Below are 22,658 nucleotides of genomic sequence, written 5' to 3'. Positions count from 1 at the left end.
AAAGAGGGTGTAGGGAGGGAGAGTCCCATGTCCCACATAACTTGGGTGATGGTCCACAGGGTGCTGCAGTTGCTTCCTCAAAAGCAAGAGACCATGGAATTGACTAACCCCCGCCCCATGGGCATCAGCAATATCATTTCTTTAGAGGCAGTTTCACAAACACTCACTCAAGTTCTCTTTGGCAGTCTGCTAAGTGTTAGAACAATGTTTTGCCTGTTTCTTTTGGAAACTTTCTGAAAATGGATGTTCTCACCATTCCTCGTGTTGGGCATCACCATATCTCCTTGTACCTTCTCACCCCAGGCCCAGCCTTCTGAGGTTCCCAAACTCTTCTGTTCCGACAGCCCCTCTGGAATCCCATTCTGTCATAGTCTACCTTTCCTCTTGCAGAATGCGCCTTCTTGGCTATCCCAAGAGAATCCCCTTGTCCTTTAGCCCTCCAGTAGAAGCTGCCTATTTTCCCTATACCCCCATATTAAGAACCTCAGCAGAATCTTGGTCCTTTGTTGCCAAGAAATCATCACATCTTCACTTTGACATAAAATTGCACTTTTCTAGCCCTTCCCATTACTGTCCTTTTCTCAAACTTGATGGCCCTTTGCTCACACATTTCTCATCCACCGTTGCTACTGACGTCTTTCAGGATGACTTCAGGGGCTTTGTGGACAATTCATGCAAATTCAGTGACATTTACTTCCACTAGATTTAAGACACTCCCACCCAGATCTATGCCCTGGAACTTTCATTTCCCAGGGTTGTTCCACCTTCAGAATTTTAAATTTCAATATTTCTCTTTCTGTCCGCAGGCCCCTGTCCTGCCAACAGATCTCAATGCAGATAGATCTGGGCTGGGATCCCAGCTAAATTACTTGTTAGCCTCAGTTTCTTTACTTGTAAAATTCAGATAATAATAGAACCTAAGTTCATTGGGTTGTTGAAAGGAGAGCAGTAACCTACTCTGACTTGCAGAATGACAGTTGGATTCATTCATTCAACCAGTCCCTCAACATCTATTGCCAGGTATTCCGACATGCAAAGTCTAATAAGACAGGTATCTGCTCTTAAGGAGCTTGTGGCTTAGAACAAGCACCAGTTGCCGTCGAGTCGATTCCAACTCATAGCGACGCAATGTGTGTCAGAGTAGAACTGTGCTTCATGGGGGTTTCAGTGGCTGATTTTTTGGAAGTAGATAGTCAGGTCTTTCTTCTGAGATGCCTCTGGTTGAACTCAAACCTCCAACATTTGGTTAACAGCCAAGCGTGTTAACCATTTGCACCACTCAGGGACTCCATGGTTTAAGACTCCTCAAAGAGTGGACTGTACACTGTGCATACAAAAACTCCTGGGGCTAAACTGCAGATTCCGTCCCCACTCCAAAAACCAAAAACCCAAACCTGTTGCCGCGGAGTCAGTTTTGACTCATAACAATCCTATAGGACAGAGTAGAACTGCCCCATAGGGTTTTCAAGGAGTGGCTGGTGGATTCAAACTGCTGACCTTTTGATTAGCAGCCTGAGCTCTTAACCACTGTGCCACCAGGGTCAGAACCTCTTAGGGGATGTATGTGATTTTTGTGTACACTAAAGTTTAAGAACTCTGGTTAGAAAGACAAAAATATATAATTACAACTGGGGCAGTGACAGGATAGGGAGATGGAGCAAAGGGGGAAGATCTGAAATAGGTGTCATGGAGAAGGGGCAAAGGAAACCAAATGTTGTTGCTGTTAGTTGCTGCTGAGTCACTTCTGACTTATAGCAACCCTATGTATAACAGAATGAAACACTGCCTGGTCCTGCACCATCCTCACAGTCCTTGCTATGTTTGAGCCCATCATTGCAGCCCCTGTGTCAATCCATCTCGTTGAAGGTCTTCCTCTTTTTCACTGACCCTCTGCTTTACCAAGCAAGATGTTCTTCTCCAGGGACTGGCCCCTCCTGATAACATGTCCAAAGTATGTAAGACGTAGTCTCCCCATCCTCACTTCTAAGGAGCATTCTGGCTGTACTTCATCCAAGACAGATTTGTTCATTCTTCTGGCAGTCTATGGTGTATATTCTTCGCCAACACCATAATTCAAAGGCATCAGTTCTTCTTTAGACTTCCTTATTCATTGTCCGGCTTTTGCGTGCACATGAGGGAATTGAAAATACCCTGGCTTGAGTCAGGCCCAACTTAGTCCTTAAAGTGACATCTTTGCTTTTTTAACGCTTTAAAGAGGTCTTTTGCAGCAGATTTGCCCAGTGCTATATGTCGTTTGATTTCTTGACTGCTGCTTCTCTGGGTGTTGATTGTGGATCCAAGTAAAAGGAAATCTTTGACAACTTCAATATTTTCTTTAGTGTATCAGAGGAAGCCAAATAGGAGCCCATTAAACATTTGTGGGACAGTATGGATGGCCTGGCAAAGTGGGAGATCATGCCTTGTAATGGTATCAGCCAAGAGCACTGTTCACCAGCAGCCAAGGTGGATGGACAGATAAGGAAGACATACAAAAGTGTAGGGAGTTAGGAGTGTCATCAAAACTGTTCTGGCGTGGTGAACATTAACGTGTGATCTGGTAGGGAGAATGGAAAACAGACCTGTGGTAAATGCTTTATAAACATCAAAAGCTTGGAGGTTCGAGTTCACCCAGAGGCACCTCAGAAGGAAGGCCTGGTGACCTACGTTCAAAAAACCAGTGATTGAAGACCCTGTGAAGCACAGTTTTGACGCACGTGGGGTTGCCATGAGTTGGAATCGACTTGACGGCAAGTGGTCCTAAGCCACAAGCTCCTTGAGAGCAGACATCTGTCTTATCAGAGTATGTGTGCCTGAATACCTGGCAATAGATGTAGAAGGACCAATTGAATGAATGAATCCAACTGTCATTCTGCAAGTCAGAGTAAATTAGTATTCTCCTTTGAAATGCTAATTAGCTACAGCTGTTGAAGTGCTGTTCCAAATGCTTCGGTATTTTTTATCCTTAATCCTTTATCAACCCTTTCACTGCCATTGGGATTGAGGGGTGTCTTAATTTTCTAGTGCTATTGTAACACAAATACAAAAAGTAAGTGGCTTTAAAGAACATAAATTGATTTTCTCACAGTTCTGCATGCTAGAAGTCCAAATCAGGGTCTTGGCCATGTGAGTTTCTCTCCTAGTTTCTGGTGTCTGCCAGCTATTCTTAGGGTTCATTTGCTTGTAGGCAATCCTCTTATAGATATCTGTCTTCCCTGTGTGTGTCTCTGTGTCTATTATGGTGTTTTAATAACTCAGAAGCAATTAGGTTTATGATCCACTCTCTACTGGTATGACCTCAACTGATAGATTGATTACATTATATTAGATTACATATGGAAAGTAATCTGCTCTACCCAAGGCCAACTGATTCAAATCACATGTAACTACTCCATGACAGCGGCTACACTAATGTTTGGTCAAACAACTAGGAACCATGTTGTTGTTGTTGTCAGATGCTGTTGACTCAGTTCTGACTCATAGTGACCCTGTGCACAACAGAACGAAACACTGCCTGGTCCAGCGCCATCCTCATAATCGTTATTATGCTTGAGCCCATTGTTGTAGCCGCTGTATCAGTGCATCTCGTTGAGGGTCTTCCTCTTTTTTGGTGACCCTCTACTTTACAAAGCATGATGTCCTTTTCCAGGGACTAGTCCCTTCTGATAACATGTCCAAAGTATGTGAGATGAAGTCTTGCCATCCTTGCTTCTAAGGAGCATTCTGGCTGTACTTCCAAGACAGATTTGTTCATTCTTCTGTCCATAGTATATTCAATATTCTTTGCAGACACCATAATTCAAAGGCGTCAATCCTTCTTCCATCTTCATTATTCATTGTCCAGCCTTCCTATGCATATGAGGTGATTGAAAACACCATGGCTTGGGTCAGGCACACCTTAGACCTTATAGTGACATCTTCGCGTTTTAACACTTTAAAAAGGTCTTTTGCAGCAGATTTGCCCAGTGCAATGCATTGTCTGATTTCCATGGGTGTTGATTGTGGATCCAGGTGTGTGATCTGGTAGGGAGAATGGAAAACAGACCTGTGTTAAATGCTTTATAAACATCAAAAGGTTGGAGGTTCAGGTCCACCCAGAGGCACCTCAGAAGAAAGGTCTGATGACCTACTTTCAAAAAACCAGTGATTGAAGACCGTATGGAGCACGGTTCTAACACACATGGGGTTGCCATGAGTTGGAATCGACTTGATGGCAACTGGTCCTAAGCCACAAGCAAAATGAAATTCTTGACAACTTCAGTCTTTTTTCCATTATGATGTTGCTTATTGGTCCTAGCCAATTGGACATGTAAAATTAATCATCACAGGGAGCTATGAAGAACTTGTTTGTTATTCCTTGACTGACAACAACAACAACAAAATGCAACCCAAGAAACCCGAAGAGATTGAGATTGAAGCCCAGAGATACATAGGTTAGGGCTTTCCACCGTATTTGGGAAGGAAAGCACTCTGTGGATGCTCATTCTAGGAGTCCCCCAGGCAGAGGTAGTTGCAGCCATTTCAAAGGGCCTTTCTGGAGTGGAAAGAATCTTAAGCAAGAAGGTCACTACAATAAATGTTGGGAGAAGGTGACTTAGAAAAATAGGTAAGTAGATAGAGGTACAGACTGACAGACACAATCAGTGGCTTACCTGGCTTCAAATCCCAGCTCTGCCATTTGCAAGCTTCTGACACTGGTAATTAAACTGCTGGAGCCTCTATTCCTTGTCTTTAAAATAGGGATAATATGATTTAGCTTGAAGAGCCTTGCTGAGGATTAAAAAAACTAATGTAAGTAATGCACAGTGATTCTATGACATTAGGCAATCCAGCAGAGTTTTCTAGGGGGCTGGGAATCTAGGCTAACCAGTGTCTCTACAGTAGTGGAGGAGAAACACACAGGCATACATGTCCATGCATGCACGCACTCAAGTACCCATGCATTCATATGCTCACACACATGCATGCATGTAGTACACGTGTGCATACACGTACTACACACCCACTCCTAGAAAAACAGAAGTAGTACCAGCTCTTGCCCTCTGGGGAAGTCTCACTCTGAAACCTTGCCCCAACTGTAATAAAATGTTTCCAAAGGGAGCAGACAGAGTAACCTGGGGCCATGCCCTCCCACTTCCCTCTTCACTGAGCAGAGTGCATCAACCAAGCTGCTAAGGAGCCTGTATTGGGGAAGTGGGAGGTGAACTAGTGTGGGTGGCTGGAACTGAAACATTTCTTTTACCACCCTTCTATTCCACCACCCCCTTCTCTTCTGTGCCAGGGGTGGAGGAGAAACAGCTCATGCCTGTGCTGTACCCACACAGTTGGATCTGCTCTCCCCACCTCCAGACCGTACGTCATCATTCATCAAGATTCACTGAATGCCCACAGGGCTCATGGCACTGCTCGAAATGCTTCATGCAGGACCTCCCTGGGAGCCCCTAAGGAGTGTGTTCCAATAGTTGAGATCTTCCCCTAGCCCATGAAGACCAGTGTCTACTTCCCTCTACCCACCCCCTTGACGGCGTCCCACCTCAATCCCCTTCCCAGTCCTGGCCAGAGAGAGTACCTTTTGAGTTGAGTGGTAGGAGACTTTGATTTAAATGTTATAACAACGAACATCAGTAACCCTTCTTTATGGAACTTCAGACTACCTTCCACACTAATCCCTTGTTCTGAACGTTTGCTCATAGGAGAAGAATTTGGACTGGTTTCCTCGGATGCGAGCCATGTCCCTTGTTAGCAATGAAGGTGACAGTGAGCAAAATGAGATTCGGAACCTGCAGGAGAAGTTGGAATCGACCATGAGTCTGGTCAAACAGCTGTCGGGTCAGCTGGCGGAGCTGAAGGAGCAGGTCAGTGCACCTGGGAGATAGAGCTAGGTGGGGTAGAATTATTCACCACCTGGGCAAGTGGAGGCCCAGAGACTCCTGTGAGAAAAATTGCTATCCACAGAGGGTTGTCTTCCAGTTCACATGCCATGGATGAAACAGTAGCAGCTCGGGTAAAGCAACCTTACTGATTTTGTGCTGTAACACGAACATCTCAGCCAGCAGAGGCTTCTTTTCTTTCCACCTCCCCATCTTTGTGAGGCACTTCTCCTTCTATAGAAGGGGGAAGGAAGGAGCAAGTGCCAAAATACAAGAACCTTTTTGTGCTTTTTGGTAGATAATCATATTTTCTGGTGTCATAATGATTACTAAACTCATTAGAAAGGTAAATTACCATTCATATCTGTCATTTCAATGCTATAATCAATGCCTTGATAATGTAGAAGTGTTAGCATTGTTAAAAATACTATCAACACTGTGATAGCTATTAAAATGACTAGGATGATCGTGATGATTACATGACAAGCAAGCCCTGCTTTAAAAAAATCATGGTTTCCTGTTTCCTAACCACAAGGGGTTACTCTTTTTCTCTCTTTATGGAAATTCACTTTTTTAAAAATATTTTTCCTTAAAAAAAAAAACAAACTGTATTCTATATGATGCCAGACAGACTTCAGGAGCTTAGGAAATATTAATTCCAAAATGTAATGGCTGACCAGCACTGGGTAAGAGTGAACAAATCAGTTCAACACACTCTCTCTCTCTTTTTCCTCAGATGACAGAACAAAGGAAGAATAAGCAGAGACTGGGCTTTCTGGGTTCAAACACACCCCATGTGAATCATCACATGCCACCACACTGATACCATGGGGCTTAGCCGTGACTAGCCTTTCATCAGTGCCCTGCCTGATTCTTGAATAAAGAGCTGGGATGGAGGGGAGTGAACAGTGCCTATTGTTGAAAAGTTAAAAACAACCAAGTGCCAAGATGTTAAGTGGTTTAGCTCTGAGAACAATTTCTAACTGTGTTTTCATGGTTGAGAAGACCAAGCCTTAAATGCAGCAGCTAGAAAGCACACATCACACATTCTTAACGCAACGTGAAGTAACTTGTTCAAATGGATGGAAAGGGCAGGGAGGGACGGGGGGAAGGAGACATGGGGCAGCTATGACTGATTAGAGTCAGTTTTGTCTTAAATGCCGACAGAAACCTTTGTCGTGGTTGGTTGGAATTTATTTCTTTTAATTGTAGCATATGGGTCAGTGTTATGGGAAGTAATACTTTGGTGGCTAAGTTTTACTAAGGAAAATAACTGAAAAAGATAAAACGACAAGGGTTGGAAAGAAAAATGTTAATGCTTCCATGCTGTATTTCTCTCAGGGCAGTTTTTCCTTATTGAGATCACGAAACACAGAGGATTTACAGCGCTGGGAACTTAGTGCTTTGGAGCTTAAGCCCCTCACGCTGACAACACAACCAGAACGTGATTGCTTTCTCCTTGGCTCAGAGGTGCTCTGTCAATGTGGAGCACAAAGGGGATTTTCACATAACTTGTTAAAAACATGTTTTAAGTCATATATAGTCTAAGATTTTAAAAGATTTTGGGAAGAAAAAGCTGACAGTAAGCCCCAGGGAAGAATACTTTTAGAATATATGTCTGCTATTAAAATACATTGAGATTAATAAATGAAAAAGCTTAAAGGTGACAGGAAATATTGAGACTCTTACGATGGTGGCATTGCCTTTTAGAAAATGGAGTAAAAGCTATTTGATTCATATTTGCTTTCCTCAAGGAACTGAGTGCTTTTATTTATTCTAATCCTGCAGTAGGGAAAAATAATCCAAGAAATTTTTTGAACACTCAAAAAAAGGAACATCTCAATTGCGTATCTTCCTACTGTATCAGTAAGGGGTTTTGAAAATGTAGAAAGATAATAATCTCTCTCCCAAATTGTTTTCATGTGAAATTATGTAACCAGGCTTTGTGGAGGGAGAAGATAACCCTCCATGCTCAGATTATTCTTAGAGACTATACATTTAGTATGTTAGAGCAATACACAGATAATGAAAATGTTAAGAGAACTGCTTTGTGGCAAGGGTGCAAAGCACATGACACTAGTCTCTGGAAGTCACTTTGCAAATTGACATTCTGGCTCCTGCCCCACAAGAACAAAAAATTGCCTCCAGAGTCTTTAAACTTTCACTTATTACCACTAAGGTTTAAGGTCCAAATAGGGTTTGTAATCACTGTTTCAAAGCTTTTGGATTTGTCTAATATTACTTATTAGTTGCTAAAAATCTCAAATCATGGTTTGTGGAGAATGTAAAGAAAGCCTGAACCAATTCTTCTACACATCGTTAAAATGTAGACTTGGATCAAAGCTGTTGGAACTCATAGGAACAAATTTTTGGACTGAATCCACTGATAGACCCAGTATCATCCCAAGCTAAGCCTTCTTTACTTTGACATGATAGTATTTTTCCTGACTGATCTCTGAAGGACCATGACATCCATGGTCCAAAAATAATAAGAAGTTGAGAAGTTTCTGCTTTCAGCTGACAACTTTGAACCTAGTAAGGATTCAATAAATGCTTGAGAAATTCAGCTATCATTCAATTACCCTTAATTCATTACTCAATTAAAACCTTAGAATGTATCACAATTTTGTTTTTTAAATGGCTTCACCCAAATAAAAGTAGTGCAGCCATTTTTTGTTTTTGTTTTTTTAATCCAAGACTATCATTGTTATCAGCAGTATTAGGTGAAGGGTACACTTTAAAATATTTCAATCAGGCAGAAAGTTTTACAGGTGGGGAAAAGAAGAGAAAAGTGGTAAATAGTGACAATATTCCAATGTAGGAACCCATCTCTATTTCAGCATAAAATAAAATATTTCTGATGTCTGAACTAAAATTCAAGAGAATAAATTGATTTGTGCAGTTGTGAGCAGCCTGCGTTTCAGATGATGAACTATCTAGTCGTTTCTGACACAGTGGTAGTTGCTCTTACAGGGAGTAAGCCATTGGGTATGTAACTGCTATCTGGAAATGACCTAAACTCTCCAACCACTGTGTAGTGGCAGCTCACAGTTGTACAGCTTTTCTTCTCCTCTGGAAGTATCCAGGAGTTTGCAGCTAACAAGACTATTATTGATCAAAATTTAAATATTTCTGAGTTGTATTTTTAATGCCTCTTTCTTTCCTGCCTAAATGCTTAGAGATTATGAAGCAAAATAAACAAAAAACAAACAAAAAAGGCCCTTTCTAGGACATTAAATTTACAACAGAGAAGATACTAATGGGGAAACTTGACATTTTCAATAAAATTATACTTGTTTTATATATATAACAAATATATATATATATATGTTTGTTAATGTAACTGGAATATTTGACCTAGGCAAGTATCAATTAATACCCTTATATTTATATAGTGATATTAAAATAAAATCATCTTTGACTTTAATGTTAAGGAAAATGTTTAATGTTTAGTTATTAAAATCCATATTGGTTTAAAAGGATCAGGTTCTGCTAATTGTAATTTTTAATTTCAAAGGGATTTTGTTTCACTATATGTTCCATTATGAGACCCAAGAGTTTAAATGCAATTATGCTGCATTAAAACATCATTTTAAAACATTTTTAGGTGAGAAAATTGTACAACACTATAATATTCATAAATAAATTGTATACATTGAAAAATTTATCATATTTTCTACCCCTTAAAAAAGTTAGTTTAGAAAAGGGCTTTTTCTTTTGCATATTTTTCTGTTGTTAAAGAGAATTCAGTTTCTAGTAGATTGTTGATCGGATCAGGAAGACATTTCATTCAAATCAGAACTAATTGCATGCCTATTCCTGTATTCTCAGCTCACAACCCAATGTTTTGGTGGCTCTTTTATTTTACAGTTGTTTTATAACAAATAGTAGTGCAGTATGCCCCACCCCTTACCCCCCACCTCCCAGGACGGAAATTGCATAGAGAGGCTGGGGAAGCTTTGAGGGAAAGTAAAGAATGAGCCTTCAGCTTCCCAGTACACTACCATTAGGGAAAAGAAAGAATAAACTTTAGAGAATAGCAAAAAAAGAGCTCACCCTCCAGGATCCAGTAGACTTGGACATAAGTAAGTAAATATTGCACAGGCATAATGATGTAACAGATTATAGACTCAAGAAAATGGCCTTAAACATACTGAGAATAATGACTTGTGAAAGAGCATCTATAAAATGGCTTGTTCCTATAGCTGTTGTTAAAGCTATGTGGAATGACAGAGCAGCACAGTGTGACCCACAAACCCAATTCCAATACACTGTAATACATGATGCAATGCAAAGCAGCGGAGCAGCATCTTAAACACAAACACAGATGCATACATAGGCCAGACAAGTAACCGAAATGCTATGTGAGTACGGAGTGTGTGCTGTGTGTAAGGAGTTGAGGAGGCCACAGTGAGCTCTCTATTTTCAAAATTTGACAGCTAATTTCAGATTTTAGAACATGCGTGAGGCCAAATGAGGTCCTTTAGCCACTCATTTGCTGTGTCTGAAATAAGTATTGATAAAGCTATCTCATTTGATAGGAAAAAAACCCACATACACACAAAACCAAGCAAAGGAGCTAAAATGCATGTGAAAATTGAGAAATCTGAAAACAAATCCAGGTATCATCTCTGGAGTGTTTTCATGGACTTGAATAATTTATGCAATTTTCATGCCGGTACTTCTGATATCACTAGCAGACGTTTGTTTTCCTGGAGTACAGGATTAATATATTGGCCTCAAAAAACTTGATTCTAATAAAATATGTCAAGACCAGATTAGTATAACTTATAACTTAGTAAACTTGGATTTACATAACTTTTTTGCATGTGATACTTTAACTTCTTTATTTATCTCTTACCAACCAAGCCAAAACCTGTTGTTGTGGAGTCGATTCTGACTCATAGCGACCCTATAGGACAGAGTAGAACTGCTCCATAGAGTTTCCAAGGAGCGCCTGGTGGATTCCAACTGCTGACCTTTTGGTTAGCAGCCGTGGCTCTTAACCACTACGCCACCAGGATTTCCCATATCTTACTATGTTTCTAAATAACAATTCCATTGGTGTGAAAAGGCATTATTACTCCTATTTTACAAAGCGAGATACGAGGCACAAAAATTTTGGTGACTTGAACTATGAAAACTCATTGCCGTCAAGTCAATTCCAACTCATAGTGACCCTGTAGGACAGAGTAGAACTGCCCCATAGGGTTTCCAAGGAGCGGCTGGTGGATTCAAACTGCCAACCTTTTGGTTAGCTGTCGAACTCTTAACTAATGCACCACCAGGGCCTCAGCTTGAACTATACTGATGAGCAAATCCTGATGGATTGATGTGCCCAGGGTTTACTGGGGATTAGTCAAATCCCCAATTTATCAACATCTCCTTGGATAATATCAGCATCGTGTCTGATGGCCATCATGCGCTCAGTGGGCAAAGACCATCTGTTCATGTAGTATTTCCTCGTTCTAAACATCCAGTACTTCAAATAAATGATAGTTCCCCTCAGAAGAGAGCTAAGCACGCAACAGCGGAAGTCAACAGAGGTTGAACAAGTCACATGCAGTCTATGAATAGAGTTCTTTACTCATATGGGTATTTTCCAGTGTGCCACAGTTCCTTGAATAAGTGAGGCAATTGTTTTGTTTGGCTTTTGCAAATTGGAGGAAAGTTTGGGGGAGGGACATTGGACAACCGAGCTCCTCTTCCAGTGAGAGTAATTGGCACTAAAGGCAGTAGTATGTATGTGGAGGGGAGTGCTTTGACCAGAGCCTTCAAAAGCCTACTCTGCAGAGCACATCCTCAGATGAAGAATCTGTGTACTTTAGCCTCTCCTGTGCCCCTACCCCACAGCAGAGGCGCATGGAGTCGGCCACATGGCAAGCAAAGAAACCCATATCAAACTTTATGCCAGTAGGAAATTTATAGGAACAGAGATTAGTTGTTAGTTCAAACTCAGTTTGACTCAATTTAACAGAAAATTCTGGTTCTACAGTTTCAATATGGATTTTCCCTAGATTAGCCTACTCACTTTTAACTGTGGCCCTTGGGGTAAAATTTACTCCAGGTAGTTACCCTGGAGCCCTGGTGGTGCAGTGGTTAAGGGCTCGGCTGCTAACTGAAAGTTGGGCAGCTCTGGTGGCGCAGTAGTTAAATGTTACACTGCTGACCAAAAGGTTGGCAGTTTGAATCCACCAGCCGCCCCTTGGAAACCTTATGGGGCAGTACTCTGTTCTGTAGGGTTGCTATGATTCAGAATTGACTCAATGGCAATGGGGAACAGCACTGACCATGGATGCAAGTGTCTGTTTCCTCTACGATTCACTGCAGCACATCCTTCCAAAGCCTCTCCCTAAAGCCTATTTGCATAGGAAAAGGTTTCTTCCAAAACGGCTCCCTGTTCTTATAACTGTGCTTTTTGTTTTGTTTTTATAATTGTCTTCACTTTGGACAATTGTATCCTCCTTTCTGTATACCATAACTTGTTTTCTCCTCTCTTTCAACATGGGTCAAAAGATTATAATCCTGGTCTTCTCTGCAGAATATTCAAATAAGAATTATGTGAACAGAATAGCTTAAAATTCAGCCCTACTTTATAAAAAGTTAATATATGACTATTGATTCCGGTTTGATCAGGGAAGCCAACCACTATGAGTAATATGGAAGAAGAATTTTTTTTAGGGACTAGACATTATACAATTGTGGTGAAGAGCTGGGGAAAGCTCTGGAAGGCTGGGGCTTCTGCATCTGGTAGTGGACCTGAAGTCACTGTAATTCAACAGTTACAGTTGGGAAGAAAGCTTGGAGAGAAGCAAGAGAAAGGAAAAGCAAACTGGAACCCATGGGGACTGAAATTTGCAACTATCTCTCACCACCTCCAAACTCCCTAGCGCAGGTTACCTAAAAAATAAGCTGGTGTCCTTCACCTTGGGTGCATATACACCTGACCCAGGATTCAGAGAAACTGAAGGAGGAGATCTGATGGGAGTTGAAGGAGCTGTGGGCCGGGTACTGCCCACACCAACAAGGTGAGCCAGAGGATCAGGGTGTGAGCTGCAGTGACACCTGTTACTCTTTCAGAGCTTAATGGCTGCTGCTTCACTTCTACCTTCCAAATCTCATGAAACTATCCCCTGTGGTCAAACCTAATCTGTAACCATAAGAGGAAGGAAATTCTAGGAATAGTAGTTCCAACTTAGTCAAATTTGACTTAGCCCAAAACCACTTCACTGGTAGATCTCACTAATGCTCAGTCACCAAGAAGTGATACTCCTTTTCATACTGGGTGCATGGAAGACACACTCCCCGGCACCCAGTGCAATGAGGTGAAGGGACATGACTAGTTCTGACCAATGGATTGTGAGTGGAACTGACAAGCTGAGCCAGTAAAAAGCCCCTGTGCAGCCTTCAGTCCTTTCCCTGCTGGGCCAATTGTTAAGACAGATGGTGGAGCCCAAGTTAGAACCAGCCTGAATCCCTGAGTCACCTCTTTGAAGAGAACTATACTGGAGGACCTGAAACCCACAGAAGAATTGATTTGAGTGAGAAATAAACTTTTATGTGTTAAGCCATTGAAATTTAAGGGGAGATTTTAGTGTTGCTAAATAAATGTGTGTGTGTGTGTGTGATAATTTGTTACCACAGCATAACCCAGCCTAACTGACTAATACAGACATAATACAGTTGCAAAATATGCAACTGGGATTTATCCAAGAAAATATAAAATAAAGAAAAATCTGTATATACAAAATGTTCATCATATCATATCATTATTTATAATTCAATAACTTAAATACAGCCCAAATGTGCCATTATGTGACTGTGTTTAAAACTTATGATTTAGCCATAGGATGGAATATTATGAAATCCATGAGAAGTATGGAAACTGAGGCAACATAGGAAAACGGGCAGAGTCAGTTTAGAAAAATGTCTAAAAATTTGTAAAGACACTATTATCTTAATTATGTAAAAACATGCTTCTCAAAAGAACTCAAAAGGAACTTGGACAGAATATACTATAATGATATTCATTGTAAAATGGTTACGGAGTTATACTTTATTTTCCATTTTCTTTTTCTAAGCTTTCTGTAAATTTTAAATTGCTTTTTAAAATTTAAAAATGTCTTATAAAAGAAATTGAAAGTTGTCTTAAGTCCAGCAAGTGGTTCCTAAGAACAAGTTTTTGTAAACTCATTTATATTTTTATGGGCTCACTGAAGGTGTAGATAAGTGAATACCATAGCCACAGTTTATATTGATTTCAACAAGACATTTAAGAAAAGTTTGCGTGGTATTCCTGTGGACAAGATAGAGAAATTTGTCCTGCATGAAGGTAAAGTTCTATAAATTTGTATGCAAGTGAATGATTTTACTTAATGTGAACCTAGAGTAAAATATCCTTGGCCTGTGGCTAGAGCTCTGTCCTTGGCCCTTTCCCAACCAAAGTTTCTATCATTGTCTGGAATAAAGAAATAGATGGCAAAATTATAAAATGTGGAGATGACAAAGTTGGAAAGTAAAATAAACATGATTGAGGACAGACTAACAATAATTGAGAAAACTGGAACAATGAACAAAGCTATTCTGATGAAATTTAACTGGGAGAAATATAAACTTCAGCTCCAAAAATCTCAGCTGCATAAATTTAGAATAGAGCAGACATCCATTCATGTAACAAACAAACCTTGAGTTTTTTAATAACCTCTAGCTCCATATTTACATATTTATTTATTTCAATAAATATTTATATACTACTTATTTATATGTCAGGATTATTGCAGTAGTATAGGCAAGATATGATGAAGTCTTTATCTCAAAGGGTAGGCAGTAGGGATGAAAAGAAAGGTTAGTTACAAGAAATATTCAAAAGGGAGAATCTACAAAACTTGGGGCTCAATTGTGTATTAAGTGAAAAATTTATTTTATAAGAGTCAGCACAAAGCTGGCTCCTATGGAGTGGAGATTAAAGATGTCCCAAATATCCAACTTTTCCAAATTGGTGCACCACTCCATCATCTCTAACATCAATACTCCCTCTCCCCTCACTACTCTCCCTCCTGACTTTGGGTCTGGTAATTCGCTGCAACGTCTCACAGAACTCATAAACCATGCTTATTACAGTTAAGTGGTTTATTAGGGAAGTAACAGAGTACAACTCAGGATCGGGATCAACTTGGAAGTAACAGGAACAACAACTCAAGATGCAGTTCCTTGATCAAGACAGCTTCTTCTCACCTTCTACCACCGGGCCTTGCTGGAGTCTTGCTGCTGCTGGGCCCTGCTAGGAATCTTCTGTCACCGGGCCCTGCTGAGGCAAGTGTTGCACCTCTTAGCTCTGTGTGACCCCACCACATGCCAGTCTCCTGGTCCCTGTCTGCTCTCACCGCAGTCTCTCACTGTCTTCTGTGTTACAGCTCCTTTCTCTCCATGTCTCCCTTTAAATGTAGCAGGATGTCAAAACTGACCAATCTCTTCCTTAGGATTCCATATACCTTATTTGCATGGTCCCACTCCCACAAAGATGCCATGCACTTTTCTAATCCCCTTGGTGGGCCACAAGCGCCTTATTTGCATAGCCCTACCAGGACATTCGATGGGAGTTAAAAAACCATGGAGAGAAAAGACATATAAAAGTGATCCATTGTACCACAGGTGTCAAATAAGAAAGAGAGGATAGGCAAAGGTTATGAACAGGGACTTCACCAAAGAAGCCATTCAGGCGGCTAACAGATACATGAGGAAATGCCCACCATCATTAGCCATTAAAGAAAATGCTAATCAAAATTACAATGAGATACCATCTCACCTCAACAAGGCTAGCATTAATCCAAAAAACACAAAATAATAAATGTTGGCGAGGTCTTGGAGAGACTGGAACACTTATACACTGTTGGTGAGAATGTAAAATGGTATAACCATTTTGGAAATTGATTTGGTGCTTCCTTAAAAAGCTAGAAATAGAAGTACCATATGATCCAGCAATCCCACTCCTGGGAATATATCCTAGAGAAATAAGAGCCATCACACGAATAGATATATGTATGCTCATGTTCATTGCAGCACTGTTCACAATAGCAAAAAGATGGAAACAAGCTAGGTGCCCATCAATGGACAAATGGATAAACAAATTATGGTATATTCACATGATGGAATACTATGCAACAATAAAGAACAACGATGAATCTGCAAAACATCTCACAACATGGATGAATCTGGAAGGCATTATGCTGAGTGAAATTAGTCAGTTGCAAGTGGACAAATATTGTATGAGACCGCTATTATAAGAACTCAAGAAAAGGTTTAAACACAGAAGAAAATATTCTTTGATGGTTACGAGGGTGTGAAGGGAGGCAGATGGGTATTCACTAACTAGATAGTAGATAAGAATTATCTTAGGTGAAGGGAAGGACAACACACAATACAGGGGAAGTTAGCCCAACTGGACTAAACCAAAAGCTAAGAAGTTTCCTGAATACAACCAAACACTTGGAGGGACAAAATAGCAGGGGCAGGGGTCTGGAGACCATGCTTTCAGGGGACATCTAGGTCAATGGGCGTAACAAAATTTATTAAGAAAATGTTCTGCATCCTACTTTGGTGAGTGGCATCTGGGGTCTTAAAAGCTAGTAAGCGGCCATCTAAGATGCATCAATTGGTCCCAACCCACTTGAAGCAAAGGAGAATGAAGAACACCAAAGACACAAGGAAAGTATTAGCCTAAGAGACAGAAAGAGCCACATAAACCAGAGGCTCCACCAGATTGAGACCAGAAGAACTAGATGGTGCCCAGCTACCACTAATGACTGCCCTGACAGGGAACACAACAGAGAGTCCCTGATGGAGCAGGAGAAAAATAGGGTGCAGAACTCAAATTCTACTAAAAAGACCAGACTTAACTGTCTAACTGAAACTGGAGGAACACCAGAAGACATGGTCTCCAGACTCTCTGTTAACCCAGAACTAAAAGCATTCCCAAGGCCAACTCTTCAGACAAAGATTAGACTGGACTATGGGACATAAAACAATACTCATGAAGAGAGTGCTTCTTAGCTCAAGTAGATACGTGAGACTAAATGGGTAGTTCCTGTCTGGAGGCAAGATGAGAAAGCAAAAAGGGACAAGAGCTGGTTGAATGGACATGGGAAATCCGGGGTGGAAAGGAGGAGTATGCTGTCACATTATAGCAAGAGCAGCTAGGGTCACATAGCAATGTGTGTATAAATTTTTGTATGAAAAACTGTCTTGAACTGTAAACTTTCACTTAAAACACAATTAAAAAGCAAAGAAAGAGGAATCCAGAATGATTCTTGGGCTTTTGCCTTGATGAATGGGAAAATAGTGGTGCTGTCCATTAAGATAGAGAATACTGAGAAGGAGTAGGCTGTAGGGGGGAGTAGAAGATAAATTTAGTCTTGAACACATTGAGTTTTAGTTGTTTAAGAGACATCCAGAAAGAAATATTTGTTAGTCAGTTGAATATATAGGTCTGAAGTTCATGAGAGACATCAAAGCTAGAGATAAAAGACTTAAGAGTTAGCAGGATATACATGGAAATGAGGCCAAAGGAACAACTGTATACTAAAAGGTAGAGTAGACATTAATAAGAGAAGAAGTTCAAGGGCAGAGTCCCAAAGAAGATGAAGCAAGAGAAACCCAAAGAAGAGAGTGAGAAAGAAAAATCAAAGTTAGTATAAGAAAAAGAAATATTTCAGAAGAGAAGAGAAGAGGCAAAAAAAAAATAAAAAACTGGTTGTCGTCGAGTCAATTCCAACTCATAGCGACCCCATAGGACAGAGTAGAACTGCCCCATACGGTTTCCAAGGAGCACCTCGTGGATTCGAACTGCTGACCTTTTGGTTAGCAGCCATAGCTCTTAATCATTACACCATCATAGCTTCCAAAGGGAAGGGAGAGTTTCAAAAACAAGGTGTGGAACTTCCTGTTAAATACACTAGTAGACTATCAGAGCCTGACATATTGTCTCCTAAGTTTATATTCATAAACAGATAAAATCTAGTGTAATACCACACCTAATAATATAATTCAAAAACAAAATACTACAATAATACATAAACTAAATAACTTAATATCATAACTAAAACTAACAAAAATTTTATTAAGGAATATCTCGAATTGTATCTTGGGTCACACACTAGACATCTCATTCTCAGAATAGTTCATGGACAGCATGAAGTAAGAAACTGAGAGAACAATTTGACTCACTTCCACAGTTTGTGTCTAACTCTAAGACACGAGCCACACTCCTCTGAAAACAGGTGGTCGTGCATCTTTTACATGAGAACTATGTTCTGAATCAGTCAGTTCCAGCATCAAACTTCCTCTTTACCATTCCATTCCCATCAGATCCTTTTATTCTACCTCTAGAATAATCAGCTTCCTGAATATGACACAACAGAAGGTAGAATGGGGTAGGATAGAAGCACAATGCATCTTGGAATGCTTGGTCAATGAAGAAAAAAGGTTGCGAGCCCGGATAGGAATATTACCAGGAGTAATGCTTACTGGGCATGGAGATGCTCCACCTATATAGAATAAAAAATACTACAGTAGTATACTATATCTGACTCTAATTTAGGAGAATTAGAATCAGGGTAGAAGGAAATCGCTTCTACTTCTGCAAGGATTGTTTGCTGGGCACTGCAATTTAGGCTGCCAGCCATACATATCATCCCGCCTCAAGCAAGAGGTGTGAAATTGGAGTGAAGCAAATGGTTTCCTACTAAAAGGACCTCTGTATTCTCCCTTCTCTGGTAATTCTGGAGAAGGGAAGCTGGAAAGGTAGCACACAATAGCCTCAGAATAACATGAGATGCCCTAAGGAATCAAGTTCCTGCCAAACTCTCAAGTCAGCCTTCAGTTGGTAGGGATACCACTGAATGATGAACTAAAGGTGGAGGCAGCAGCAAAGCCTCCTTGGTATCTCGATTTTTTAATACCTCTCTAAATATGGTTACTGGAGGCACTGATGTTCAGTGGTAGAATTCTGGCTTCCCAGTTCAGCTCCTGGCTATTGCTCCTCATGTGCAGTCTATCAGTGGAGGTTTGCATGTTGCTATGATACTGAACAGGTTTCAGTGGAGATTCCAGATTAAGATGGACTAGGAAGAAAAGTTTAGTGATCTAATTTTGAAAATTAGCCAATGAGAACCCTATGGTTCACAATGGTCCAAACTGCAGCCTGATCATTGGGATGGCACAGGACTGGGCAGTGCTGGTTCCATTGTGCATGAGATCACCATGAGTTAGGGGTCACCGTGAGTTGGGGGCTGACTTCAAGGCAGCTAACAAAAAATATGATTACAGGAAAAACTGCAGACAGTATAACCTCAGGATACTTTAAATGACAAGCATATAACTATCATTCAAAATCACCTCTTCTAATTGTAAATCCAATTTTCGGGCTTGAAGATGCACAGCATAAGGCAATTTGTCTGTGTTACACAGCAATTCCAACATTTTTCTATTGATTCAAGATCCATTGTAATGTGGCCTTTGTCTTGGCTTAAAATTATACAATATTACTGTGTATGGACATATACATAAACACACGCAAATAATATATGTAATATATTTTAAAATGTTGAGACTGATTTTGTTTGCGCCTGAACAGTCTTATTAATCTAGTGTCTCCTTTGAAGCCCCTGGGCTGGCTCAGTGAATAAGTTATAAGGCAGCCATCAAACAAAGTGTGATGGAAGATTCTGCGAAGGCCATGGTTGACCACAGTCCCACTGTCTCCTATCTGATTTGAACTGCTCATTACCAATTAGTCACTTCTTTAAATTAAAAATAATTGTGCTGCTTACGGAGGATGGGGGACAAAGTCGGCAACTGATTTTGGAAGACAGTCTGTAAAAATGCACTGTTGGGAGGAGAAACATTACCATGTTATCCTATCATTTTTCCATTAGGTCATCATCTTGGCTAATGGTCAATGATGTACCTCTAAGTGAATTAATTTATTGAGTGTCGACTTTGTGCCTAATACCATATACTAAATGGAGAGTGGCAAACAGGGAATGAGGAAATAAAAATAAAAAGACATGAGATGTGTCTTAAAAGAACTTAATAGCTACTAAGAGTTGCAGATACATGGATAATTATGAAGCCAGGTGGTAAGTGTGATAAGAGCAGTAAACTATGGAACCCACAGGAAAGAGCTTGGAGGAGAGAGGAGAGAGGTGTACAGATGGATGATTCACATTTGAGCTAATAATAGAAACAGCTAACATTCCCTGAGTGCAGTAAGGGTCACCCAGACCATTTTCTAAGTGCTGTATATGTTTTTAACCCATTAAATCCTCATATGACCCTATGTATAAAATACTATAAATATGTTTAGTTTAAAGATGAGGAAACTAAGTCACAGAGAGGTAAAACAACTTGACAAAAGTCCCACAGCTGGTAAGTGATGGAGCGGGTATCTCAACCCAGGCAGTCTGATTCTAGAATCCATACTCTTAGCCCACATGTTATTCTGTGCATTGAAAGAAAATTGAAGACATAGAACGAGTAATGTTCAAGGAGGGACAGGAATATGGCAATGTTATTCAATGGTTAAGGACAGGTAGCAGCAGGAGGAGAGCTAGGCAGCTCTCAGGACATGAACTTCCAGGACGAATGCCTGAGGGAAGGAAAGGAATGAAGCTCAGCTCTGCCTCTTTGTACCTTTATTCATCAAACATCTTTTAGGTTCAGATACTGTTCAGGCACTTAGAAAGGTACTGGAGACATAAAGATAAATAGGGCATAACCACTGCTCTTGAGTAGCTCATATTTCAGGGGTGAGATAGGCCAAAACTTTATCTCAATACAACTATGGTCAACGTATAAGACATGCCATGAAAGCTCAGCAGAGAAAGGCACTATGTCCAAAGTATTAAGAAAGATCAAGGAGGTGACATTTGAATAACTGAATGGGAATTTAGAAGTGGCTAAGGAGATGGGGCATTAGAAGTCAGAGGAAGAGTGAAGGCAAACACTGAGACAGAGGGGAGAAAATGAATGGTGTTCGTGAAATGGCCAGAGTTGAATGTGGCTGACTCGTGTCATAGAGGAAGAGAAAGAGTCAGGCTATGAAATTGCTCCAGGTTATACTAAGGACCCGTGAAGAATCATCAGAAGCTTTTGTACAGGAAGAAGAACACAATCATATTAAGTTTTAGGACTCTGTAACTGGAGGCAGAGTGAGGGATGGGTTGGAGAAGAGGCACATAGCCACAGGAAGGTCAGTTCAGTTATGAGGTTTTTGCAAAGATTCACCCAAAAGAGCATAAGCCCTGAACCAGAGTAGTGGTAGTCTGATAGAGAGGCATGAACAGATCCAAAATATATGGATGAGGCAGTGGTCCAGGCTTTTAGGGTAATAGATCAGGGAGGGAAAGTTGTTAAGGATGATCTTTTTTTCTTTTTTATTGTTGTGCTTTAAGTAAAAGTTTACAATTCAAGGTAGTCTCTCATACAACCATTTATGCATACACTGTTATGTGACCCTAGTTGCTCTCCCTATACTGTGGCAGCACACTCCTTTATACCTCAGATTTTCCCTGTCCATTCAACCAGCTCCTGACCCTCTCTGCCTTCTCATCTTGCCTCTGGACAGAGGCTGCCCATTTAGTCTCATGTATCTACTTGAGCTAAGAAGCACACTCTTCACGAGTATCATTTTATGTCCCATAGTCCAGTCTAATCTTTGTCTGAAGAGTTGGTCTCGGGAATGGTTTTAGTTTTGTGCTAGCAGAGAGTCCAGGGATCATGTCTTCTGGGGTCCCTCCAGTCTCAACCAAACCGTTAAGTCTGGTCTTTTTACTAGAATTTGAGTTCTGCACCCTATTTTTCTGCTGCTCCATCAGGGACTCTCTGTTTTGTTCCCTGTCAGGGTGGTCATTGGTGGTAGTGGGGCACCATCTAGTCTTCTGGTCTCAAGCTGACAAAGTCTTTGGTTTATGTGGCCCCTTCTGTCTCTTGGGCTAATATTTTCCTTGTGTCTATGGTGTTCTTCATTCTCCTTTGCTCCAGGTGTGTTGGGCCCAATTGATGCATCTTAGATGGCTGCTCGCTAGATTTTAAGACCCCGGACACCAGTCACCAAAGTGGGATGCAGAACATTTTCTTAATAAACTTTGTTACACCAATTGACCTAGATGTTCCCTGAAAGCATGGTCCCCAGACCCCTGAGCCTGCTACTCTGTCCCTCGAAGTATTTGGTGATATTCAGGAAACCTCTTAGCTTTGGTTTAGAGTTAAGGATGATCTTAACGTTTCTAATTTGGGGAAGTCGCTAGATGTCCAATAACAGGGAGAGAAAATACAGACGAGTGGGTATGTTTGAGACCTCTTGAGTTTTAAGTATCAATAAGGCAACCACATGAATATTATAGTATACACTATTTGCTGAGACAAAATACTATCGCGGTTGTACTCTCCTTACATCTTATTTTCAATGCCAGAAAGCTTCACTGTAAAGACATTAGTAGGGAACAGTATGTTTTTAGCCAATCGAATCAGCTTCCTAAACATTATAAAAGATCTGCCTTGTACTTTGAATTCAGTTAAAATAACCAATATTTGTATTCTTTTACAGTGCTTTGACATAGGTTGTTGCTTTTAATCCCCCCAGCTACTCTGAACGTAGATAATTTTTAATGCCCTTCTTTTTGTAAAGATGAGGAATCTAAGTCAGTTGCCTTTGTTACCATACAGCTGTTTAGTAGTGGAGCCAGGAAACAACCATCTGCTTCTATCTTTTTCTTTAGAGAGAGATCATCTTTA

The 22,658-nt window shown here is 40.6% G+C and overlaps 1 protein-coding gene across 1 annotated transcript in view; it reads left to right on the top strand.

Moving 5' to 3' along the window:
* ITPR2 (inositol 1,4,5-trisphosphate receptor type 2) overlaps positions 1-15,607 on the top strand; it is a 596,492-nt gene extending 580,885 nt beyond the window's left edge. The window contains exons 49-50 of the mRNA XM_023738100.1: positions 5,691-5,852; positions 6,604-15,607. Coding sequence (XP_023593868.1) covers positions 5,691-5,852; positions 6,604-6,690 — 249 coding nt within the window. The 3' untranslated portion in view covers positions 6,691-15,607. The remainder of the gene's footprint in view (positions 1-5,690; positions 5,853-6,603) is intronic.
* The last annotated feature ends 7,051 nt before the right edge of the window (positions 15,608-22,658 follow it).

Source organism: Trichechus manatus, unplaced genomic scaffold (assembly GCF_000243295.1).
Source record: "Trichechus manatus latirostris isolate Lorelei unplaced genomic scaffold, TriManLat1.0 scaffold00112, whole genome shotgun sequence".
NCBI lineage: Eukaryota > Metazoa > Chordata > Mammalia > Sirenia > Trichechidae > Trichechus > Trichechus manatus.
The sequence above is the reverse complement of the archived record's forward strand: the minus strand, read 5'-3'. Positions and strand labels throughout refer to the sequence as shown.